General features: G+C 48.6%; 1 protein-coding gene across 1 annotated transcript in view; it reads left to right on the top strand.

The window, feature by feature from the left end:
* The window catches only part of LOC309364325 (complement C4-A-like), a 61,492-nt gene extending 37,637 nt beyond the window's left edge, over positions 1–23,855 (top strand). Inside the window, exons 26-41 of the mRNA XM_081901301.1 lie at positions 1,450–1,606; positions 1,919–2,059; positions 2,786–2,957; positions 3,101–3,315; positions 4,387–4,545; positions 5,167–5,226; positions 6,303–6,396; positions 6,912–7,095; positions 7,592–7,682; positions 9,164–9,238; positions 10,971–11,076; positions 14,741–14,830; positions 16,996–17,088; positions 19,291–19,374; positions 21,144–21,276; positions 23,097–23,855. Coding sequence (XP_081757427.1) covers positions 1,450–1,606; positions 1,919–2,059; positions 2,786–2,957; positions 3,101–3,315; positions 4,387–4,545; positions 5,167–5,226; positions 6,303–6,396; positions 6,912–7,095; positions 7,592–7,682; positions 9,164–9,238; positions 10,971–11,076; positions 14,741–14,830; positions 16,996–17,088; positions 19,291–19,374; positions 21,144–21,276; positions 23,097–23,238 — 1,996 coding nt within the window. The 3' untranslated portion in view covers positions 23,239–23,855. The remainder of the gene's footprint in view (positions 1–1,449; positions 1,607–1,918; positions 2,060–2,785; positions 2,958–3,100; positions 3,316–4,386; positions 4,546–5,166; positions 5,227–6,302; positions 6,397–6,911; positions 7,096–7,591; positions 7,683–9,163; positions 9,239–10,970; positions 11,077–14,740; positions 14,831–16,995; positions 17,089–19,290; positions 19,375–21,143; positions 21,277–23,096) is intronic.
* Positions 23,856–26,014: the final 2,159 nt, after the last annotated feature.

Genomic DNA, 26,014 nt, shown 5'->3' with positions numbered 1-26,014 from the left:
AGGCGGGAGGAGAGGTTCTGGGTGCGAATTTTGGGATGGTCCCATACTTTGTTGTTTAGTCGTTTAGTCGTGTCCGACTCTTTGTGACCCCATGGACCAGGGCACGCCAGGCACTTCTGTCTTCCACTGCCTCCCGCAGTTTGGTCAAACTCATGCTGGTAGCTTCGAGAACACTGTCCAACCATCTCATCCTCTGTTGTCCCCTTCTCCTTGTGCCCTCCATCTTTCCCAGCATCAGGGTCTTTTCCAGGGAGTCTTCTCTTCTCATGAGATGGCCAAAGAATTGGAGCCTCAGCTTCAGGATCTGTCCTTCCAGTGAGCACTCAGGGCTGATTTCCTTCAGAATGGATAGGTTTGATCTTCTTGCAGTCCATGGGACTCTCAAGAGTCTCCTCCAGCACCATAATTCAAAAGCATCAATTTTTCGGCCATCAGCCTTCTTTATGGTCCAGCTCTCACTTCCATACATCACTACTGGGAAAACCATGGCTTTAACTAAACGGACCTTTGTCGGCAAGGTGATGTCTCTGCTTTTTAAGACGCTGTCTAGGTTTGCCATCGCCTTTCTCCCAAGGAGCAGGCGTCTTTTAATTTCATGACTGCTGTCACCATCTGCAGTGATCGGTCCCATACTAGATCTGCTTAAGCAATCCTTATCCCAATCCCCTTGCACTCTTCATTTGGCCTTGGCTCTTATGCAAATCAATCTGGCTGCCTGGGAGGGGAAGAGCAGTTACAAAAAGGTGTTGAAGGGCCTTTAAGGTGAGGAATCCTTTAGCATCCTGTGATGTTACCAAGGTGATGGAGTGTGTGTTTGAGGGGACAGGAAAAAGGAGGCTTGAAGCAAGGGTTTCTGGGAGGAAGCGGGGCTGAGATCCATCTTGGCAAGAAGAGGCAAGGTTGCCTGCAAGGCTTTTTGGGCCATGCCATAAGATCTGGACTCCCTCCGTGCAGAGTAAAGATGTAAATGGGCAAATTAGCCCTATTTCTTAAAGCACTACAGTCTCCGCCGTGTCTTCTATTCTCCAAAGGGACACATACCCTGTGTGTGTGTGTGCCTGGGACGCCATGGGCTCTTGCCACTTCTCACATAGCTGTCAACGCTGCCCTTTTTAAAAGGGAAATTCCCTTATTCCGAATAGGATTCCTCGCAAGAAAAGGGAAAAGTTGACAGCATGAGTTGCTTGTGGCTGATCTAGCAGCATCAAAAGGAATGTTGTGGCCTCTGAGTTTCGTGGTATGTGCTTGAAAACCTCCGTCATAATGCTGACCGCTTGGAGACACCCCAAGTCAGCAGAGCAGTCCCTGCAGCCATGTTCAGTGCCTCCTTTTTACATACAAGCTCCCATTAAGGGCCCTGAATGCGCATGCGAGTGTTCAGATGTGCATGCACACACGATCTCCACACCTGTAATCATTTGCCTGTCCTCTGACTCTCATTCCCTCCAGGTTGACGGCTTTCGTGACCAAAGTTTTGACTCTGAGCCGCGAGTACCAAGTGGTGGATGAGGCCAAGATCCGTGAGACGGTGCAGTGGCTGCTGAATAAGCAAAAAGAGGATGGTTCCTTCGAAGACCCACATCCTGTCTATCATCGGGAGATGCAGGTGAGCTCCTGAGCAACCATTAAAAAATCAAACCTAATGAAAACTCACCGGCGTTTTCATGCAAATTTCTCCAAATTAACACATTGGTTTCTGTACACATTTTTGCAAGCATTTTCCCCGTAATATAATGCATTTCGCCAATATCTTCATTTTTACGCACACTATTATTGTAAACTTTGTTTGGAGAACTGCATGACAAAAATCAGGGGAGCGCAAATTTCAAAGGATGGCTGAGTTTTGGTTTCTATTGCGACTCGGAAAGGGTGAATCGATTCTCCGTCAGCCATGCGTTCCTTTGTCTTTCCTCCCCAGGGTGGCGTTGGTGGCCTTCATGGAGGCATCTCGCTCACGGCGTACATCACCATTACGCTTCAGGAGGCCTTGGCTGTGTACAAAGAGGAGGAGTCGGATCCAGAGCAGGAAACAGTGAAGCAGGAACAGCTGAGTCGACTGGTAAGAAGCAAGGGAAGGCTGCGGCGGCGGGGCAAGCGGGAAATAGGTGAAGTGAGGTTACAGGGAACCAGGCAGAGGGCCTTCTCGGTGGTAGCTCCCGCCCTGTGGTATGCCCTCCCATTAGATGTCAAAGAGATAAACAACTATGTGACTATTATTATTATTATTATTACAGTGGTACCTCGGGTTACATACGCTTCAGGTTACATACGCTTCAGGTTACAGACTCCGCTAACCCAGAAATAGTGCTTCAGGTTAAGAACTTTGCTTCAGGATGAGAACAGAAATCGTGCTCCGGCGGCGCGGCAGCAACAGGGGGCCCCATTAGCTAAAGTGGTGCTTCAGGTTAAGAACAGTTTCAGGTTAAGTACGGACTTCCGGAACGAATTAAGTACTTAACCTGAGGTACCACTATATTATATTAAGAAACCACTGGAGAGCCAGCTAATATGCTGGACATGGAAATCCAGCCGGCCCAGAATCTCCATTTTCAACTTTTTTAAAAAAACAACACACAATCAAGTTTCTATCCCTCATGGCACCTGACACCTGGCTGATCCTGCCTCTTCCTGCCCAGGCAGCAAGGCTCCCCACCTCCTTCCTTCCCTCCTCCCTTGACATCACTGTAATGTTGCATGTCCCACCTTGCTGTGTTCTTATGGCAAATTGCAAGCTACAAACACTCAAATACGTATCAATCAATATTTGCTTTTCCTTCTCTTCCAGAGACACGGCTTGGCTCGGGCGACTGCCTTCCTTTCCCGCAAGCTGGAGGATCAGTCCCTGGGCCCGTACCCTGTCGCCATCACCAGCTACGCCCTGTCGATCGCTTCCGACGACAAGTCAGCCATCGCGAGTGCCGGCGTCCGCCTGAAGAGTCTCGCTACGGAGGACAAAAGTAATCACCCTCAATCCCAATATAACTCTGGCCTTTCAGATTCTGAGCTAACGCACGAGATCCTGGTCACACGTGTGTGTCCCCTTCCCCAATACATCGCATCTGCATAGCCCCTACATTCTGACCTCTCATGCTTCTTCCAGACAACACCATGATGTTCTGGGCAGTGGAGGAGAAGGACCGGCGGCAGAATGAGAAGAAAGCTGACCGGGTGCCTCCTGCTTCGGCCATCACGGTGGAGGCCACCGCATATGGGCTCCTCTACCTGTTGCAGAAAAACGACCTTGCGTCAGCAGGCAAGGTGGCTCGGTGGCTGACGGAGCAGAGGAACTATGGGGGCGGCTTCAGATCGACCCAGGTATGGTCTCCCGCAGGGCATGTTTACAAAATGGAGGGATTTTCTTGATTTACAAAAGTGTGTGCAATGTCTCTTATCTCCTATTCCCCCCCCCCCATGTAACATTTTTGCAAATCAGTTTCATTTGTTGAGACATTAGGAAGAAAAGGGGGCAAGAGGTGGAGGGGGGGGAGATAGGTGGGGTTGGGTGGTGATGTTTCTACAGTGGTGCCTCGCAAGACGAAATTAATCCGTTCTGCGAGTCTCTTCGTCTTGCGGTTTTTTCGTCTTGCGAAGCACGGCTATTAGCGGCTTAGCGGCTATTTGTGGCTTAGTGGCTTAGCGGCTATTAACGGCTTAGCAGCTTAAAGAAAAAGGAAACAAACTCGCAAGAACTCGGCAAGACGTTTCGTCTTGCGAAGCAAGCCCATAGGGAAAATCGTCTTGCGAAGCGACGCAAAAACCGAAAAACCCTTTCGACTTGCGCGTTTTTCGTTTTGCGAGGCATTTGTCTTGCGGGGCACCACTGTATTTTACTTACTATATGTAGGGTTTGGTGTCAGCGTTGCTTGTGCAGGTTCTCTGCTGTTCACTTGTGTTCCTTTGCTGGTGAAAGAGGTTGGGGTTGGCCTAGGGTGTGGTTGTTCATTTGTGGTTGGCTGTGGTGGTCGTTGTTTTCATGCGTGAGTGGGGTGGGTGGGTGTTTTGGATCAGGTCAGCCATATTGATTTGTATGCTTTTGGTGGATTATTGTCGTTGTCTTGTTGGGCTGTGTATGTGATAAAGGGGAGCCATACCAGGGCGAAGGCATCTTCTTCTATTTGTCCCGGAGCCAGTTTCAGTTTATTGGTTAATTTTTCTAGTAGGGCTGTTTCCCATACTATTTGGCACCATTGGTCCATGCTTACTAAATGGAGGGACTATTGATGGCCACCAGCTCAGGTGGCTTTCAAGGGAGCTTTGACGAATGCTCGGAGGGTAGTCTTTGTGGCTGCTGGCCCTCATTTCTCAAGTTCCTGGGGACTAGCCCAGTGCAGGCTGTCTTTTCCCACTCAAACTCTCATAAACTGGCCCATTTCTCTCTCCTTTCAGGACACAGTGGTGGCGCTAGAAGCTCTGTCCCGCTATTGGATCAGCTCCTTCGAGGAGGAGGACAACGAGCTGAAAGTGACCCTCAAGATCCCCGGGAAAAGCTTGCCAAGGACCTTTACCTTTGGGCGGTCGAATGATCCGATCCAGGAAGAACTTCAGGTGAGGGTTTGGGGTGGGGATGTTAGTTTCTGTTTGCCACTGAGCAGTTGCTTGGAGTCTCAGGACTCGGTCTACATTCCAGAGACCTTCCAGGCTGTTGGAAGTCTCACGGGAGACGGATGTGACATTACTGGTTTCCTGTTCCTTTGTTTCAGTTGCTCTCTTCTTTCATAGAGAGAGGGTGTATTTTTCTTTGCTGTCTGCGTAGCTTAGAAATAAAACTCTTTGCAATGAAGCCATAAATCTCATCACTTCCGCATGCTGCTGGAATCTCCGCTGAATCGGGGAACGTCCCTTGGAGCCTCATCAAAGGCTCAGGTCGTTAATTATTCGTCGGGAGGCAATTCCGAAGGCTCGGCCAGAGGAAGATAAGCTTTATCTGCTAGACTGAGCGGAGATCCCAACAAGGGATTCCTGCCAAGCTAGGATTCCGGACACTCGCCTGATTCGATTTGGGCAGATCAGCCTGACCTGGGGTGGATTGTGGGATCCCTTCAGAATCCATAGTCCCACAGGCCCCTTCATGAGGCGGACCTTGGGGGCTGCTGTCGCCGTGTGGGTATTTCAGTATTATTTGGCCTGGCCGTTCACTTTCCCTCCTCGTTTTTCTCCCACCTTTAGTTTTCCATGGGAAGTAACATCCATCTGAAAGTGGAAGGGAAGGGGAAAGGGACTCTAACCGTGAGTAGCTTCATACTTTGTCTGCTTTGCTTTTAATTAATACCAACTGATTCTCTCTCATTTGTATAAGCTTTATATTCAGGAAGGGCTGCACTGTGCTCTACGTGGGGCTACCTTTGAAGGTGACCCAGAAACTACAACTAATCTAGAATGCGGCAGCTAGACTGGTGACTGGGGGCGGGCGCCAAGACCACATAACACCAGTCTTGAAAGACCCACATTGGCTCCCAGTACGTTTCCAAGCACAATTCAAAGTGTTGGTGCTGACCTTTAAAGCCCTAAAGGGCCTCGGTCCAGTATACCTGAAGGAGCGTCTCCTCCCCCATAGTTCTGCCCGGACGCTGAGGTCCAGCACCGAGGCCCTTCTGGCAGTTCCCTCGCTGCAAGAAGCCAAGTTACAGGGAAGCAGGCAGAGGGAATTCTCGGTAGTGGCATCCGTCCTGTGGAACGCCCTCCCATCAGATGTCAAGGAAATAAACAACTATCTACGACTTCTAGAAGACATCTGAAGGCAGCTCTGTTTAGGGAAGTTTTTAATGTTTGATTCTATTTTTAATACAGTCATACCTCAGGTTACAGACGCTTCAAGTTGCGTTTGTTTGGGTTGCGGACCACCAAAACCCGGAAGTACCGGAATGGGTTACTTCCAGGTTCTGGTGGTCGCACATGCGCAGAAGCACTAAATCACGCTTTGCGCATGCTCTGAAGCTCCAAATCGCAACCTGCGTGTGTGCTGATGCGGGTTGCGAACACTGTGGGTTGCGAACATGAATCCCACACGGATCACGTTCGCAACCCGAGCGTCCACTGTATTCTGTTAGGAGCTGCCCAGAGTGGCTGGGAAAACCCAACCAGATAGGCGGGGTATAAATAAATTATTATTATTATTATTATTACTACTACTACTACTACGGCCCCCCACCCTGCCTCACTTTCTACCTGAAGCCTGCCAGCTTCCTCCTCCTTAGACTGCGACTCCTGGGCTCTGAACAAACCTTTACTCCAGTGTCGCTACTGCGAGCGCACAGTTCGAGAGCAAGGAGGAGCACTCCTCTTCTGTCTCTGCTCCCTTCCAGGTCCTGAAGCAATACCATGTCTTGGCTGTACAAAACACTTCATGCCAGACTCTCGGGCTGCAGGTGGACGTGAGTGGTTCTTTTCAACGTGCACGTAAGTCTGGGCTTCAGATTCCAGTTCTGTGGTCAGGGAGACCGCTGCTCTCCGCATTCATCACCGCGGGCTCCACTATTGCCCTCTGAGGCCCTTCTCTGTGAGCCAGCTCCACCAGAGGTTCAGAGGGCCGCAATGCAAGAGCAGGCCTTATCAGTGGTGGCTCCTCAATTGGGGGACGCTCTCCCCAGGGAGGCTCACCTGGGACCTTCGTTACTTGTCTTTAGGCTCCAGGCAGAAATTTCTTTCCTCTGGGCCTTTGGCGTTGAATTATCCACAGCCTTCTTGAGTGGGCTTTATATATACATCTGTCATGAATCTCCCAGCATTCATCACTACGAGTTCACTACGAGTTATGAGCGAAAGTGGGGGGAACTTTTCTTCAGCCACTGCATAATTTTATAAACTTCTACAGTATTATGTCAACTCGCCTCTAAACTCAAACTCAAATGCCACAACTGTTGCCAGTAGGGAATTTGCTCCTTCCCCTTAACCATCTCGACCTTTTTCAACAGCCGACATATTAGACTACTACTACGAATATGAAGATTACGGCCCAGAGGATTCTGAGCCGAAAGAAGACCCCGCCGACCAGCCGTTGTCACCGATCGAAGTGTTTGATGCCCGCCGACGTCGCAGGAGGGAAGCCAAAGACCCTGGGCAGGCACAGAAGGAGGTCACCTACAATGTCTGCTTCTGGTAAGGTTTGATGAACGGACTTTTCTAGAACAGGCATAATATTCTGGTTCTAACCAGAACTGGGCCATTTTGAGGAGGAAAGAACTCCCTTCCTCTCTTTGGCCACTGCCTTTTAGGGGATGGCAAGTACAGTGGTACCTCGGGTTAAGTACTTAATTTGTTCTGGAGGTCCATTCTTAACCTGAAACTGTTCTTAACCTGAAGCACCACTTTACCTAATGGGGCCTCCTGCTGCCGCCGCGCCGCTGGAGCCCAATTTCTGTTCTTATCCTGAAGCAAAGTTCTTAACCTGAAGCACTATTTCTGGGTTAGCGGAGTGTGTAACCTGAAGTGTATGTAACCCGAGGAACCACTGTATTTGCCTGGGTCTGGTAGTGGCATGCTAGCCCAACACTCTATAGCCCAACACTCTAACCATTGCGCGATATTGCCGCTACTTGAAAAACAGAATATCCTTTCCCTAACCTTTCTGTTTTTGCTTCTTTCCTCCGTACAGGAGACAACCAGGGGCTCATGTCTCTGGCATGGTTATCGTGGACATCACCCTGCTGAGCGGCTTCCATCCAGACGAGAACTACCTTGAGGAGGTGAGCAGAGGCTGTGTGGGCATTTTGGCATATGACAAGGCTCAGGGTCCAGGCCTGCCAAGCCCCTACCAAGCCCCATCGAGTTCCCTTCCCTGTGGGGCCTTTAGATATGCTTCAGCACAATTGGAGACTGGTCCATTAGCACACCAGCCCTCCAACAAACGGCTGGGCCCGGCCTAGTATTATGGGCCACCAGTCAGTCTGCTGTATTATTAATAATAATAATAATTCCTAGCCCATCTGACTGAGTTGTCTCATCTGCTAGAGCCTCATCAGGACAAAGGACTGTGGCGATGCCATTCAGCTATGAGAACATTATCCTGCTTAGTAGCCTCAATTGTTGTTGTTGTTTAGTTGTTTAGTTGTGTCCGACTCTTTGTGACCCCCTGGACCAGAGCACGCCAGGCACTCCTGTCTTCCACTGCCTCCCACAGTTTGGTCAGACTCATGTTTGTAGCTTCAAGAACACTGTCCAACCATCTCGTCCTCCGTTGTCCCCTTCTCCTTGTGCCCTCCATCTTTCCCAACATCAGGGTCTTTTCCAGGGGGTCTTCTCTTCTCAAGAGGTGGCCAAAGTATTGGAGCCTCAGCTTCAGGATCTGTCCTTCCAGTGAGCACTCAGGGCTGATTTCCTTCAGAATGGATCAGTTTGATCTTCTTGCAGTCCATGGGACTCTCAAGAGCATAATTCAAAAGCATCAATTTTTCGGCGATCAGCCTTCTTTATGGTCCAGCTCTCACTTCCATACATCGCTACTGGGAAAACCATAGCTTTAGCAGTAGCCTCAATGGCTATTATTATTATTATTAATGTTATTATTATTGCCACAATGGCCATATTCTCTGCTGTTGGAAGCATCACCAGATGTCAAAGAGGAAAAACAACTACCAGACTTTTAAAAGACATCTGAAAGCAGCCCTGTTTAGGGAAGCTTTTAAGGTTTAATAGATTATTGTACTGTAATATTCTGTTGGAAGCCACCCAGAGTGGCTGGGGGAACCCAGCCAGATGGGTGGGGTATAAATAAATTATTATTATTATTATTATTATTATTATTATTATTATTATTATTATTATTATTATTATTTTATGCCTCTTAGAGCTCAGGCAGACTTTCCTGCCACCTTCCCCCTGGGGAAACTCGATCTTTAGTGCTGAAGCAGAGCAAACATTGACGCCTGCTCCAATTCAGTGCTAAAGAGTGAATTTTCCTGGGGGAAAGCGGCAGAGCACATGGAAAGCTGCACAGCACAAGACAAGTGGGAAACCTTTCTAACGAGCCTTCAATTCCAGTGGGCGGGAATTGCAGGTGGGGAGAGAGTAGGTAGCTTCTGTCCTCAGGCCCTCCTTTCGGGGTTTCCATGGGGGCATCTGGTTGGCTGATGCAAGAACAGAACACTGCTCCAGAGCCAGCTCTCCTTATGACCTCCGCGCTCCTGTTTGCTGCTTCACCTCCTTGTTTCTTTCCTCCATCTCCCAGCTGCGAACTCTCCCCGATCAATACATCAGCCACTGGGAGATCCAAGGACGGCGGCTGCTGCTCTACTTCGACTCGGTGAGAGAGACGCGTGCAGGATTACACCACGAGAACAGAGGCAGTGGGGGGCAGGGAGGAAGGGCAGCTGCACAGAGGCGTTCAGATAAACTCTCTCCCCGCCCCCATTGTAATGTGCAAGAGGCCAGGATGGCACCCACCCAACCTGCTTTTTGATTTACTTCCCTTTGGACTATATGGCAGAAAACCTTTTTGATCTGAGTGAGGGCCACATTTGCTTCTCTGCAACCTTCTGGGGGCCGCATGCCGGAGATGGGCGGGGCCAAGGGGTGAAAGTGGGCGGAGTGACAAAGGTCGATTCTGCCCTTGTACGCTAGGCTAGTTTCTGCGCACTCTGACACCTGCCTCTCTATCCTCCACCCAAAGAAGCAAGAGTTTGAGGACACCTTCCAGCCAAGCAGCTGGAGTCCCCTCCCTTTGGAAGTGACTGGCCCAGTGAGCTTAATGGCCGAGTGGGGATTCGAACTCAGATCTCCCTGGACAAAACCAACTCTGAAATGATATGCAGGAGGCCCCAGATTTGGTCCCTCACGTCTCTACTTATCAGGGCTTTTGCCTTTGCAGGGCTGTTTCCACTTAGCATAGGCTGCACTTGGCAATCACGCCTGTGCCCTTCTGATGTTTTGGGCTAAGTGGAGGCCTTGCCAGCCTCGATCTGCCTACTTACATCCCATCCAGCGGGTGGCGCTGGCTGTCAGCCTCCTCCTTCCTTGGTCTCAGCATTGCCATTATAGAACTCAGCAGAGAGGAGGGAATAACGCATTGCCTGTGCCTGCCATTGGCTCTGGCGCCACCTACTGGCGGCCTCCCTGCCTCCCACCCTATCACTTTTTATACCGTATTTTGTGCTGTTTTTTGTTGTATCACAATTACGTGTTTTAAATTTGTTGTTAGCCACCCTGAGCCCGGTTTTCTGAACCGGGGAGGGCGGGGTATAAATAAAAAAATATTATTATTATTATTTATTACCAGTACCAGTGACCCCTGTGCTACCTCGGGGCTGATAGTTATCCAAACCATTTGGAGGGGAACCAGGTTGGGGGAAGCTGGGGGAGATTGCCCAGCGGCCTGATCCAATATAAGGAAGCATCATATGTTTCCTTTACATTATTGTTGTGCTCCCCCTCTGGGCTTTGTGTTAGATTTTTGCCTCTGATCTTTTTCAGTCGCTTTTTGCCATGGTTTAGTTGGTCAGCTGCTTTGTTTACTTATTTCAGAGGTGGTTGTGGTGTGGGACGTGGGTGGCGCTGTGGGTTAAACCACAAAGCCTAGGACTTGCAGATCAGAAGGTCGGCGGTTCAAATCCTTGCGATGGGGTGAGGTCCCGTTGCTCGGTCCCTGCTCCTGCCAACCTAGCAGTTTGAAAGTGCAAGTAGATAAATAGGTACCATTCTGGCAGGAAGGTAAACGGCGTTTCCGTGCACTGCTCTGGTTCGCCAGAAGCGGCTTAGTCATGCTGGCCACATGACCCGGAAGCTGTATGCCGGCTCCCTCGGCCAATAGAGCGAGATGAGCGCTGTAACCCCAGAGTCGGTCACAACTGGACCTAATGGTCAGGGGTTCCTTTACCTTTACCTAATTGGTCGGCTGCTTTGTTTACTTATTTCAGAGGTGGTTGTGGTGCTCAGCTCGCACTGGCCACTGTGAGAATAGGATGCTAGACAAGACAGGCCACTAGATCGATACAGCAGACAGGGCTTTCTCTTACGTTCTTAAATATACCCATCTATAGGTGCCAGCATCTGGACGCGAATGCGTATCATTTACAGCAAAGCAGCTGGTGCCTGTGGGGAAAATCCAGCCAGCTAGTGCCACCATCTATGATTTTTATGAACCAGGTAAGTGATTGACAGGTCACAGGGCCTGGGGGGGGCGGGGTAACCAGGCTGCATCTTTCTGGTGGAGCAAAGGTTTAGTAGCTGCGGCCTTAAGGAGCAGGAGAGCATTGCCTTCGCTTGCCGTAGCAGGCAATTACGGGATAATTTTTGCTTATTAAATTGTAACCTGACATGACAACATCCTCTTCCGTTTGAGATTGTAATTTAATTACCACATGCAAAACTACCCAGGTTAATTTTATCCAGAGTTTAACAGGAGTTGCTTGCAACTTAAAAACCTAGGCAGAGAGAGAGAGGTGCTATGTCTGAATCAGGCCAGAGTGCTTTCCATGCCTTAAATGTTCTGGAGAAGTTTGATATTTTCTATCCAGGGGATTAATTTAGGTTGGCTCTTGGTGGGAGTCAAATGAGTTTTTGCATTCATGGAACAAGATTCTCCCTTCCCTTTGTAAGCTGCCACAACCCCTAAATCTGCTTTGGAGCAATGGGAGAATTTCCATTGCAGGTTTATGGGGTACAGAGTGAGAATATAGGGAAGGAAAGCCCTATGCAGGGGAGATTATTGGGTTGTTGTTGTTTTTATTATGTATTTTATGTTTTTGTGATTTTATGTTGTAACCACCCGGAGATCTGCAGGTATAGGGCAGTATACAATTTAATAAATAAATAAATAATAAAAATAATAATAAGCTCATTCACTTTCTGAAAAAAGACGAATATGCTGAGGTTTTGGTGATATGCAAATGTATTTTTTTTTATTTATAAAAAGATTTCTATACCACTACAGTGGTACCTCGGGTTACAGATGCTTCAGGTTTCAGCGTTAAGAACTTTGCTTCAGGATGAGAACAGAAATCACGCGGCAGCGGGAGCTGGAGGCCCCATTAGCTAAAGTGGTACCTCGGGTTAAGAACAGTTTCAGGTTAAGAACAGACCTCCAGAACGAATTAAGTTCTTAACCCGAGGTACCACTGTATTCGCAAAAAACCACCACCCATCAGAACAGTTTGCAACAATTGTACATAACTCCATAAAATAAATCAAATCATTAAATAGTTAAAATAAGAAAGCAGCTGACTATTTTGGAAAAATGTGTTCTTGATTGCCTGTATGGGTCTGGTGGTGGAACAGAAGACTTGTCCACAGGCGTTTAAAACTTGAAACAGAAGGCAGCTGCTGGATCTCTGTTGGCAGAGTATTTATTCCACAATCCTGGGCTGATGGTGCTAAAAGCTCGGTTTCTTGTTGTGTCCAAATGAACTTAACCAACTTGGGGAATGACAACGGCAATCACAGAGCTCAAGGTGGGATATAATGGTTTATGATCCCTGATATACTCTGGACCTACGCCTTGCAAATTAATAGAAGGACTTTGAACCTGAATCAGATTCACAAAAGCTTATTACAAAATTGTTGTTGTTGTTATTTAAATAAGTGGTTTACAACACATTAAAACATCAAATAAAACAATCCAGACTGAAACATTACAGTGGTACCTTGGGTTAAGTACTTAATTCATTCCGGAGGTCTGTTCTTAACCTGAAACTGTTCTTAACCTGAAGCACCACTTTAGCTAATGGGGCCTCCCGCTGTGGCTGCGCCACCGGAGCACAATTTCTCTTCTCTTCCTGAAGCAAAGTTCTTAACCCGAGGTACTATTTCTGGGTTATCGGAGTCTGTAACCTGAAGCGTATGTAACCTGAAGTGTATGTAACCCGAGGTACCACTGTACTGAATAAAGTCAAATATAAAACATACATTCAATGCAAAGTAATTAACAGGAAACTCAAACGCCATCTTAATGAATGAAAAAAGACCATTACAAAGCAGGTGAGAATGCACATTTAACAAAGTTGACAAACAAAAAAATTACCTTAAGCATTTCAGAAGAAAACAAAAGCAAGTCAAATCTAAAGTGCATATTTAAAGCAGCATAACAAACAAGGGAATAAAATATTATCATAAGCTTAGGACATATCTGTTGCTGTTGCCACCAGAGCTGCCAATGGTGGTTCATGGCAGACGCTGGCTGTGGAAGCCCAGGCTCTGCACTAAAGAGACAGGTGGGGGTGGAAACATAACATGAAAAGCCTGATCTTTTGGGGGAAGCAGGTTTGTTGTGCAAGACCTCCCAATCAGCTTTAATAGAGCGGCCTGAATTCGTCAGAATTTGTTTTGAGTCCTACCTGAAAATAGCATCTGCCTGGAAGTCCCAGGTTGCGTGGGTATGAATATATACACACCCATGCATGCACATTCACACGCAATTTGTTGTCTTCTTTTTAAAAATAATTTTTATTGAATGATTTTATGGTACAAAAAACAATACAGCCATACTACCACTAAATATAATTACCGTATTTTTCGCCCTATAGGACGCACTTTCCCCCCTCCAAAAATGAAGGGGAAATCGTCCTATGGGGCGAATGCAGGCATTCGCTGAAGCCAGGAAAGCGAGAGGGGTCGGTACGCACCGACCCCTCTCGCTCTCCAGGCTTCAGGAAGACATCTGCAGCCTAGGCAGCCCTGCAGGAGTTCCCGCAGGGCTGTCTAGGCTGTGGATAGCAGCCTGCTTCCCGGAGCGCTGGGCGCGCTGAAAGCAGAGATCACGGCGCTTCGGGAACGCATCCGCAGCCTAGGCAACCCTGCAGGAGTTCCCAGCAGGGCTCCCCACGCTGCGGATAGCAACCTGCCGCCGGCGCACAGGGCACCCTGAAGCAGAGCGCCCCGCAGAGCTCGGGGGACAGCAGGGAGGCGCAGCGCCGCCATCCCGCTGTTCCTCGACCTGGTTCGGTTTCCCTGACCTGGTTTTTTTTTGGGGGGGGAAATAAAGGGGAAAAAATTTCCCTTTATTTCCCCCCCAAAAAACTAGGTGCGTCCTATGGGACGGAGCTTCCTATGGGACGAAAAATACGGTAAGAAATAAAAATTACATACATCAATATTTAGTTTGTCATTTGTGATTTACCATCTTATTTTCTCCCAAACTTTCCATGCAAAAACACACATATGTGCAGACACCCACACACAAAATGATGATAATGAAAGTAAATATTTTCCCCCTTTTCTCTTACAAAATCTTTTCTTTCACTTTGACTTCCTGTCAAGTCCCTTTGCATATATTTTATCTTACAATCGAATGTACACAAAACAATAAACCTTTCTATATAAATTTTCCAATACATTCTGAAAACATAATAAATCCTTTTATTGCCTTTATCACTCGAATGCTAGCACAGAGTCAAAACTATTATTGTATTTTTGAACATATCTTCTATAACCATCCCATTCTTCCGCAAATTTTTGCTTTGAGTTTCCTCTGAGTTTGCTAGTCAATTGAGCCGTCTCCACCAATTCCTGTAATTTGATTTGCCAATCTGTTATTTTGGGAGCCTCGTGATCTTTCCACCCCTTGGCCACAAGTATATGAGCTGCTGCGGTTGCATACAAGAATACCTCTCTTAGATTTTTTGGGATCTCTTTATCTAAAATACTTAATAGAAATGCCTCCGGTTTTTTTCGTAAAAGTTATCCCCATCATCTTTTTTAATTCATTGTATATTTTCTCCAAAAAAATCTTAATCTTTTCACACGTCCACCACATGTGGATCATGTCACCGTTATGTCACACACAATTTCTAAGTGTTCTCCTTTCGCCTTTCAGACCAGCGCTGCAGCATCTTCTATGGCGCCCCCAACAAACCTCAGTACGTGTCGGCCTTGTGCTCCGAAGACGTCTGCCAATGCGCCGAAGGTGAGGTTGCCTGGGCGGCCTTCCGCTGGGGGTGGTGGGAAATCTGGAGCAAGGCCATCGGAGGCCCATCCCTCCTGCAGCACAAACAAGCCACCTCCTTCATTTCGCCTGGATGGTGGGTTGAGGTTCCTAAGGCAATGAGACCAGAAGGCTCTGGCTTGCTGGAGCCCAACAGCAGGATCTGAGGGACCCTGAACAGGCCTCTTCTTAGGCTGTGCTTCAAACCCCACCTACCTGGGAGTTGGGATGGAGAGATGGTGCCAGTGTCTGTTTTCTCTCTTTCCCCCATTTTTCAAGTCTCAAATTCAGCTTTGTGATTAAACCACAGAGCCTAGGGCTTGCCGATCTGAAGGTCGGAGGGAGGAGGGAGAAAGGTTGTTTTCTGCTGCTCTAGAGAAGCGGACACGGAGCAATGGTTCCAAACTACAAGAAAGAAGATTCCACCTAAACATTAGGAAGAACTTCCTGACAGTAACAGCTGTTCGACAGTGGAATTTGCTGCCAAGGAGTGTGGTGGAGTCTCCTTCCTTGGAGGTCTTTAAGCAGAGGCTTGACAACCATGTCAGGAGTGCTCTGATGGTGTTTCCTGCTTGGCAGGAGGTTGGACTCAATGGCCCTTGTGGTCTCTTCCAACTCTATGATTCTATGGTTCGAATCCCCGCAACGGGGTGAGCTCCCATTGCTCGGTCCCAGCTCCTGCCAACCTAGCAGTTCGAAAGCACGTCAAAGTGTAAGTAGATAAATAGGTACTGCTCCGGCGGAAAGGTAAACGGCGTTTCCATGCACTGCTCTGGTTCGCCAGAAGCGGCTTAGTCATGCTGGCCACATGACCCGGAAGCTGTACGCCGGCTCCCTAGGCCAATAAAGCGAGATGAGCGACGCAACCCCAGAGTTGGCCACAACTGGACCTATGGTCAGGGGTCCTTTACCTTTACACACACACACACACACACACACACACACACACACACATGAAATCCTCAGGAAACTTCTTCACCATACCAGGAATCAGGATTGTATAAAAACACAAATGTTTTTACACAGACAAAAATCACATTATTTTAGAGGGACTTGCTTTGCAAAAATGGATACGTTGGGAGAAAGCTGCACTAAAACACTGATTTATTTTCATGAGGGCTTTTATTATCTTTTTTTATATAAAAGAAACCTGCCAACTGATGTGGAAATGTGGAGAGTTTGAGATGAGAAAAGTCAGAGAGGAACTGGAAAGGACAGATTTGCCCATTGCTGGTCCCCATTCCGTGCTCACTTTCCCTATACCTCTCCCATTACAAAGCTGGACTGCCTAAACTCCACCTCCCTGCCCACTTCTGTTGAAGCATCCCAGCACCCAGCCTTGCACTAATGCACCATCCATCCCCTGCCAGGGTCAAGCTTGGAGAGTCCTCCCCTCCCTTCGGTAACTCCATAGATAAGAATCAATGAACAGTTGATAGATTTATAGCCAGTGTGGTGTAGTGGTTAAGAGCGGTAGACTCGTAATCTGGTGAACCGGGTTCGCTTCCCCTCTCCTCCACATGCAGCTGCTGGGTGACCTTGGGCCAGTCACACTTCTCTGAAGTCTCTCAGCCCCACTCACCTCACAGAGTGTTTGTTGTGGGGGAGGAAGGGAAAGGAGAATATTAGCTGCTCTGAGACTCCTTCGGGTAGTGATAAAGCGGGGTATCAAATCCAAACTCTTCTTCTTTTATTAAAGCTTCATGTTGCAGTCACAAAATACACAGCTCTCTGCAAGGAGGGCAGTTGTCTGCTCTGAATCTCCCTATCTCTGCAGCAAGGAGTGTGCCAACATGCAGTGCCTCCCCTTCTCTGCCTCCTTTGCTCTCTGATACGTTCGGACCTCTGAGTCCGTGGGGAGGGGGGTTCCCCCACACTCCCAACTGATGTGTCTCCCCACTGCCCCCTCCCTTCTGGATCTCTTGCCATTATCTCTTAGCTGGGTATCTCCTCCCTAATCTGTTCAGCTTCTGTGTCTGTGTCTGCCTGTCTCTCTGCTTCTGAAAATGCTGGAAGGGGGGGCAAATACTCCCCCTCCTCTTCTGAGAGAAGGTGGTCTGCCTGCGACTGCATTCCCCCATTTTCAGATCCAAACCATTCCCTGACACCTAGTTAACCTGACCTTATCTCCTCCCTCACTTGCACAGGTGCCTGTCCGCGTTTGAAGCGTACCCTCGACGAGGCCATTACGGAGCAAGCACGCATGGAGTTTGCATGCTATAGTCCCCGTGTGCATTACGGTAAGGGGTTAGGGGAGGGATTAGAGACCCTCCAGCCTCTCCAGCCCGGGTCTTTTGGCTCTTGCCCCACTGATGTCTCACCATCTCTAACCTCTAATAATAATAATAATAATAATTTATTATTTATACCCCGCCCATCTGGCTGGGTTTCCCCTGCCACTCTGGGCAGCTCGCAACAGAATATTAAAATACAATAATCCATCAAACATTAAAAGCTTCCCTAAACAGAGCTGCCTTCAGATGTCTTCTAAAAGTCTAGTAGTTGTTGTTCTCTTTGACATCTGGTGGGAGGGCGTTCCACAGGGCGGGTGCCACTACCGAGAAGGCCCTCTGCCTGGTTCCCTGTAACTTGGCTTCCCGCAGTGAGGGAACCGCCAGAAGGCCCTCGGTGCTGGACCTCAGTGTCCAGGCTGAACAATGGGGGTGGAGATGCTCCTTCAGATATACTGGACCGAGGCTGTTTAGGGCTTTAAAGGTCAGCACCAACACTTTGAATTGTGCTCAGAAACGTACTAGGAGCCAGTGTAGGCCTTTCAGGACCGGTTTTATATGGTCTTGATGGCCGCTCCCAGTCAGCAGTCTAGCTGCTGCCTTCTGGATTAGTTGTAGTTTCCGGGTCTCCTTCTAAGCCTCTGTGATGCATAATTTCAGACTTTGCATCTTTTCTGCCCATGGCTCGCATACAGCTCCATAGCCAACTTGCAGACCCAGCTGAGGTCTGACGTTTTTTAACATATTTGTATTCTGCCCTCTGCCTGAGAGATTTCAGGGCGGTGGCGAACAACATGAAAGTTGGAGAGTTTTTTGTTTGTCTGCTGTGCATCTGTACATCTCTTAAAGTATCGTAACCAAATTTTGCACAGTGGTCCTTGAGATCAGGCAGCAGATTTATTTCTGTGCTTGGATGCATCTGGGCCAATTCTTGAATCAACATGACAGACTGAACCTTAAAAAAAATGCAGTGGTTTTAAACTGCTGATTTCAAAACTGCACTGATTCTAAAAACTGGTTTCAGAACTGCACCCGGGTTCATGGCTGCTAATAAACAACAAAGCCACAGCATTAACAAGCAAATGAGTTAACAGCTAAAAACTTAAAGGCCTGACACAAAATGCATGGGAAAATATAAAATGACTTAACCAGGGACGGAGGGAGGTTTTTTTTGGCAATAGGAAGACCTCTTTGAAAATGGCATTCCATATTGGAGTGGCTGCCACTGAAAATCCCTTTCCCTTTCCCTTCTTCATACATAGCACACATTTCCAACAAGGAAGTTGTTACTTGGAAAAGTTCAAGTTCCTAGTCCAGCACACTTAACGGTCTCCAGATCCTCTTGGGGTTTTGTCTCCTTTTGTCAGTGGGTGCTTCCTGACAACCTGCGTATTGAGAAATCACCCTGATTTGCTTGCGCAATGCTTACACAGCAGTTAGACTGAGCCTGGTCTTTATTGAACATTCATTCTGATCATTCTGATATTTTTATTTTATGACAATGAGCATTCGTCCTTCATTCATCTCTGGTTGCTTGCAGGATATTTACAAATCTTCTCATAAATTATTTATTTATCTTCCATACTTTCCCTGTCTGTCATTTACCAAACTGCAAAATGTTGTTTTTTAGTGGGATTTCTTGCCCTTGAGTGGAAAGAAATGTTTTAATCCACTTTAACTGCACAAACCTCAAATTCTGGTGTGTGACCATATTCCTCCTGCAAATTATTGAATGTCTGGAGGTGCCATTTGTTTCATTATTCCTTTTATATGTTGGTTTTGGAGACTTGTTTTCTTCATCAAGCAGTGTATGATCTGAAATTAGTTCCCGTCTTGTGGGTTGTGGACATGTACCTTCCCGGCTATTGTCACTTTTCTCTAAGAGCCAGCATGGTGTAGTGGTTAAGAGCAGGTCGTGGACTCGTAATCTGGTGAACCGAGTGGACTCGTAATCTGGTGAACCGAGTTCACCAGACTCGTAATCTGGTGAACCGAGTTCACGTCTCTGCTCCTCCACATGCAGCTGCTGGGTGACCTTGGGCCAGTCACACTTCTCTGAAGTCTCTCAGCCCCACTCACCTCACAGAGTGTTTGTTGTGGGGGAGGAAGGGAAAGGAGAAGGTTAGCCGCTTTGAGACTCCTTCGGGTAGTGATAAAACGGGATATCAAATCCAAACTCTTCCTCTTCTTCTTCTTCTCTCCCACCTTCAGGGTTCCGAGTTCGAGTGGAGCGCGAGACGCAAGAAAGCGCCTTCCGTGTCTACGAAGTTATCATCCTGGAGCCTTTGCAGTACAGTGAGCGATGTTTATTTCATTTTGTTAAGTTTACGAATCGCTTCTTAGGAAATACCTCGAAGCGATGCAACCATAAAGACGACGACAGCAACAACAACAACAAAGCAATTTGACGTATAAAAGCCATTACAGCAATTGCATGTATAAAAACGGATTCAAATCCAACACAGACACTGGCTGGGCTAAAAATCTCCACTTCAACGGCTTGTTGGAAGCAGAAGGGCATCAACAGAAGTTGAGAAGGCAATGGAAATGGCGACAGCAGCAGAGGAGCGTATGCCCCAAGGGGGCAGGGCGCAGAGGGCGCCCTCTGCAGGTCACTGTTCAGGGTTAGGAGAGGGGCGGGAAACTGCTGCCCACACTCCTCCTGCTCCGGTCTGACCTGGCAGCAGACCTGGCACCAGAGGAGGTGCCTCGCTGCCAAGGAGGGTGGGCAGCGGTGCTGCCGCCCACTGACCTGATCTCCTTCCTCAGGTCAGGCCTAACCCGGGCCCCACGGAGCCTGCGCTGGGCACAGGCGGCACAGCCGAAGCACAGCTCCTCCTGATGCGTAGTCAGGCCATAGCTGTCAACTTTCAGATTTGAAAATAAGGGATCTGCAGCCTCACCTGTCCCAGGGACAGTCTACGGGATATCTAACAATCCAGGATAGCAGCGGAAAACGGCGCTGGAATAAGGGGATTTCCCGCCAAAAAAAGGGAAGGTTGACAGCTATGAGTCAGGCTCCAATGAAAGAGCCTGCTGTGGGGGCGCAAACAGCAAAATTGGGCCCGGGACCACGGCACCCACAGCGCCCCTCTGCTTGGTGCCCATTCCAAATTGCCCAGCTGAAGCCTTCTTAGATGGGTAGTTGGTTCCAGACCTGTTTGCTATGTTTTGCTCCTGTTGTCTGCCACCTGTAGCTGGTCCCCCTCCCCAGTGTAGTGCCGTAGCTCAGGCCCCTGGAGCGCTGCCTGTGCCCTCTGCCCAGGGGTGGGGCAAGCCACCCATTGGGCGGGGCGAGCTGGGCAGGGTGCGCTGCATCAAGCCTTGCCAACGCAACCCACCCCCCAGCTGTAGGATGGCTGAGGGAGAGGCGGCGGGCGGATGCAATAATAATACAGTGGTACCTCGGGTTACATACGCTTCAGGTTACATACACTTCAGGTTACAGACTCCGTTAACCCAGAAATAGTACCTCGGGTTAAGAACTTTGCTTCGGGATGAGAACAGAAATCGGGCTCCGGCGGCACAGCAGCAGCGGGCGGCCCCATTAGCTAAAGTGGTGCTTCAGGTTAAGAACAGTTTCAGGTTAAGAACGGACCTCCGGAACGAATTAAGTACTTAACCCAAGGTACCACAGTAATAATAATAATAATAATAATAATAATAATAATAATAATAATAATCAATTTATACCCCGCCCATCTGGCTGGGCTTCCCCAGCCACTCTGGGCGGCTTCCAACAAAATATTAAACTACAGTAATGCAACAGACATTAAAAGCTTCCCTGCCGTTTTGGGCAGTGTGGAGCCTGCAGGTGGCCAAGCCACCACGTCACAAAGCCCTTAGCCATTTTGTCACCCCCTTCAGGGATGACACCCAGGGCGACCTGCACCACGCCCCCTTCCTACGCCACTGGATGGCGATTATCTTAAAAATGAAACAAAATAATTATAAGTTTTTATTGAGGCCTTTATCCCACAACGAAACTAACCTGACCTGTTCAGCTCATTTCCTCTTATATTATTCTCACTGCCCCCCCGATCCCATTCTCTCTTCCTCTCCAGTCGCAGACATCGGGATCTCTGAGAACGAGATCAGGCGCTTCGTGGTCCGTTCTGCCTGTCGGACGCGCTTGGTCACCGGCCAGGAGTATCTGCTGATGGGACGCGACGGGGAGACCCGGGATGCTGAAGGACAGTAGGTTGAGCAGGGGAGGGGAATCAGGTGTTCATTGGGCTGGTTGGGGGGCGGGAGGAAGGCCCAGCAGGAACTGGTACCCAGAAACAGAGTTCACTGGCCTTCTGGGCTTTTTGAGAGAAGGGAGTTGAAATATACTCGGAGTTGAGAGTGGATTTCATGTTCTTTATTCAGCTCATAGTGTTGAGGAGGAATGGAAGTTCCCCCAGAATGTCTGCTTTATATACATTATTTACACGATGGGCCCCACATGGTTGGCTAATTCCGGGATTCACCTGTAGGCCAATCAGGTTGCGGATTCACTTCCACTTGGAGCTGGATTGGGTGGCTCCTGTGGACCAATCAGACTGCTGCCTTTTGCATCCTATTCAACTCAGTACATAACACCAGTCATGCTTAGGGATCAACTGCTGAGATGGGATGGCTAACGTGTGGCCCTTCTAGAGGTTATTAGACTCCTGTTCCCATCAGCCCCAGAAAGTCAGGGATGATGGGAGTTGTAGTTCAGCAACACCTGGTGGTACACAGGTTCCCCATCCTTGGGGCAACGGTCAGGCACTTGCTGAAGCAGAGAAGAAGTGGGACGCAAATGTTTAACAATAACAACGCCAGCGCCGAATTCAGAGGCAGTTTAGGTTGCCTTATGCTGAACCCATCTAGCTCAGTATTGTCTACACAATGTGGCTTAGGGCCCTCGTATTTACGGGACCGCCTCTCCTGGTCTGCCCTGCAGAGGACCTTAAGGTCCATGAATAATCATAGTTTAGAGGTCCCGGGCCCTAAGGAAGTCAGACTATCCTGGGCCAGGGCCTTCTCAGTGATGGCTCCAACCTGGTGGAATGCTCTGCCCCATGAGACCAGGGCCCTGCAGGATTTAACTTCCTTCCGCAGTGCCTGTAAGACAGAACTATTCCGCCTGGCTTTCAATCTGAACTTAGCCTGATCTTTTATTCCCCTTCCTTCCTTCCCTCCCCCTCCCCTTTTTATGAAGATTACCCGCTCTGGGATCCCACAGCTAATTCTCCCCTGGTCTCCTCGCTGGCCCAAATAGGACTAATTTAGCCAGCTAGCCCTGGTGATCATCTAATGTTTATTGGATGGATTTCCCCCCTAAATTGATTTTTGAATTCTGAATTCATTGTTATTCACGTTTTATACTGTATTTTATGCTGTTTTTTGTTGCATCAATTAAGTGTTTTAAATTTGTTGCTAGCCGCCCTGAATCCGGTTTTCTGAACCAGGAAGGGTGGTGTGTAAATAAAAAAATATTATTATTATTATTATTATTATTATTATTATTACACAGACTGGCAGCAGCTCTCCATGGTTTCAGGCAGGGGGCACTCCCAGCCCTCCCCGGAGGATTCTGGGGACTGAAGAGACAGTGTGGTGTAGTGGTTAAGAGCGGTGGACTCGTAATCTGGTGAAACGGGTTCGCTTCCCCGCTCCTCCACATGCAGCTGCTGGGTGACCTTGGGCCAGTCACACTTCTCTGAAGTCTCTCAGCCCCACTCACCTCACAGAGTGTTTGTTGTGGGGGAGGAAGGGAAAGGAGAATGGTAGCCGCTTTGAGACTCCTTCGGGTAGTGATAAAGTGGGATATCAAATCCAAACTCTTCCTCTTCTTCTTCCTGCATGCAAGGCAGAGGCTCTCCTGCTCAGCTATAGCCCTTCCCTCAAACGTTCCTTCTCTATAAATGCAGCTGTTTTGGAGCGTATCTTTGCCCAGGCAGCTCCAGATTAAACTCTCCTGCGTACATTTTTTGTGGAAGGGGGTGAATATGCCTGGCTTTTGACACGTTGACTCATCTTCTCTTCAGCCCCCAGTACCTGATGGATATGAACTCCTGGATAGAGGAGCTGCCAAAGTCCCAGAGCTGCCGAGCCACACAGCACCGCAACACCTGCTCCCAGCTCCAGTCATTCATCTCTTCCTTTGCTGTCAGCGGCTGCCGGGTCTAAGCCAGAGAAGGGGCTTCACGTCTCCAGCGCTCCCCCCCCCCCATTTAGATGCACCAGAACTCTGGCCTCTGCAGTGGAATCACTTCAGAGTACGATATATCAGCTCTGCTACATTTGGGACGGGGCCTTGCTCACCCTGCTGACGGGGGACCCCTGCGCCTGAGAGTGTGCCTGGCCTTTTTAATGCTTTTAACGAGATTCTGGCTGCTAATTTCTAGGGAGCCTACAGAGCCACTTAGAAATAACAGGAATATGTGGCCAAAATGGCGGACGGCTGCCTACAATGTGTGTCTTTAAAATCGGTGTCTGTTCCATAGGAACAGGAAAATGTATGCCTAGAGCTCATTTGAGCGAAACAGGCATTCTCACCTGAATTTAAAACGACAGTTTTTCTTTGCATGACATCAGCTACGTTTACAAGTTCAAACAGCAACTTCCGTCTGCAAATGAAGACGAGGGGTGGTCGTTGGCCGAATGAGAAGTACCGGCCTAGTCCTGTCCGAAAAGCTCTCGGCATTTACCTTTTTTTATTTTAGGTTTCGCCTGCAGCACCTTACAACGTATTTGCACTGTTTAAACGGCAATTTTATTCATTAAAAAGAAAGCATTGCTTCCTGGTTTTGTTTCCTCTGCCTATTAATTCTTTCTGCTTGAGTCTTGAGGGGTCGCCAGGCTCAGGAGTAATGGAGTGTCCGGTTAAGGTGGACAAGGAGGGGAAACAGGAGGATGACATGTGGCAAGCTGAGCTTCAGGAGGTGGGTGGTTCACCCTCCCAGGATACGGATGCCCCGGCTGGAGAAGCAGGACTCCCATCTCTGCTCCCCCAGACTGACCCCCCAGACTCATAAGAGACTGATAACACAAGATTATGTTTTGCCTCTCGTTGCACCCAATGTATCCGTGGCTAGTCGTACTCAGAATGGGTCCATTTAAGTTAATAAGGTAAAGGTAAAGGGACCCCTGACCGTTAGGTCCCGTCGCAGATGACTCTGAGGTTGCGACGCTCATCTCGCTTTACTGGCCGAGGGAGCCGGCGTACAGCTTCCGGGTCATGTGGCCAGCATAACTAAGCCGCTTCTGGTGAACCAGAGCAGCGCACGAAAACGCTGTTTACCTTCCCGCTGGAGCGGTACCTACCGTATTTTTTGCTCTATAAGACTCATTTTTTTCCGTCCTAAAAAGTAAGAGGAAATGTGTGTGCATCTTATGGAGCGAATGCAGGCTGTGCAGCTATCCCAGAAGCCAGAACAGCAAGAGAGATCGCTACTTTTGCTGCACAGCGATCCCTCTTGTTCTGGCATCTGAGATTCAGAATTATTTTTTTTCTTGTTTTCCTCCTCCAAAAACGAGGTGCGTCTTATGGTCTGGTGCGTCTTATAGAGCGAAGTATATGGTATTTATCTACTTGCACTTTGACATGCTTTTGAACTGCTAGGCTGGCAGGAGCAGGGACTGAGCAACACGAGCTCACCCATCGCGGGGATTCGAACCACCAACCTTCTGATCAGCAAGTCCTAGGCTCTGTGGTTTAAACCACAGCACCACCCGTGTCATTAAGTTAATAGACGCAATTAAATTTGGCCAACCCGTTTGTTCAAACACACAGGGAAACCTCTTTGGTTATGCTAAATCAAGGTGCTTCACTAGTAAGCCAAAGATATTAGGTAGACAGAGAAACGGGTATCATAACATTGTAGAGCTGGAGGGACTCCAAGGGTCAACTCTATGATACTAGGTTTAAGAACCATACTGAACATGGGTTTAAAAACAATACAAATAAAAAGCCAAGTTGGAGACCTGTATGTATGTATGTATGTATGTATGTATGTACAGTGATACCTCTGGTTGCGAATGGGATCTGTTCCGGAGCCCCATTCGCAACCTGAGCAGAATGCAACCTGCATCTGTGCGTGCACGGGTCGCGATTCACTGCTTCTGTGCATGCGCACTATGTCATTTTGAGCAAATGCGCATGTGCGAGCGGCGAAACCCAGAAGTAACCCTTTCCGGTACTTCTGGGTCACTGCGGGATGCAACCTGAAAAGATTTAACCAGAAGTGTCTTTAACCCGAGGTATGACTGTATTTAAATTTCTATGCTGTCTTTCATCTGAGGATCCCAGGGTGGTTTACAAAAAACCAGCTGGAAAATCTTGTCGAAACAAAAATGTCAGTTGTTTCTGTGCAGAGTATCTCTGCCTGTCATCTCTCAGTAGGGATGCTGTTCCACGAAACCTGAAGCTGCCGCACTGAAAGCCCTACTCTCGAGTAGCTGTGCATAGGTTGGGCTTGGCTTTTGGGGGGGAGGGGTTGCAAGGAAAGCTTTTCCTGCAGAGCACAGTAACCCACTGGGTGCCTAAGGAGTAAAGGGGTCTCTAGGGTAGCCTGACCTCAGGTTCTCTGGGGCCCAAACCTTGTACTTTGTCCTGGAGCAGACTGGCAGCTCAGTATGCACTAGAGAGGGATGATGGGAGCTGTCATTCAACAATGGATGGAGGCCAGCCCCCTCTCCCACTACCGTATTTTTCGCCCTATAGGACGCACTTTTCCCCCTCAAAAATGAAGGGGAAATGTGTGTGTGTCCTATGGGGCGTATGCAGGCTTTCGCTGAAGCCTGGAGAGCGGAAGGGGTCGGTGCGCACCGACCCCTCTCACTCTCCAGGCTTCAGGAGAGCTGCAACACCAGCCCCGCAAGTCTCCCGATGTGGTTTGGAGGCTTCTCCCCACCACCAGCCCCGCAAGCTCCGGAGACAGCGGGGAGGCGCAGCGCATCTTTC

The sequence above is a fragment of the Podarcis melisellensis genome, assembly GCF_964234715.1.
Source record: "Podarcis melisellensis genome assembly, chromosome: 2".
NCBI classification, from domain to species: domain Eukaryota; kingdom Metazoa; phylum Chordata; class Lepidosauria; order Squamata; family Lacertidae; genus Podarcis; species Podarcis melisellensis.
This window is presented reverse-complemented; position numbering and strand designations above follow the sequence as displayed.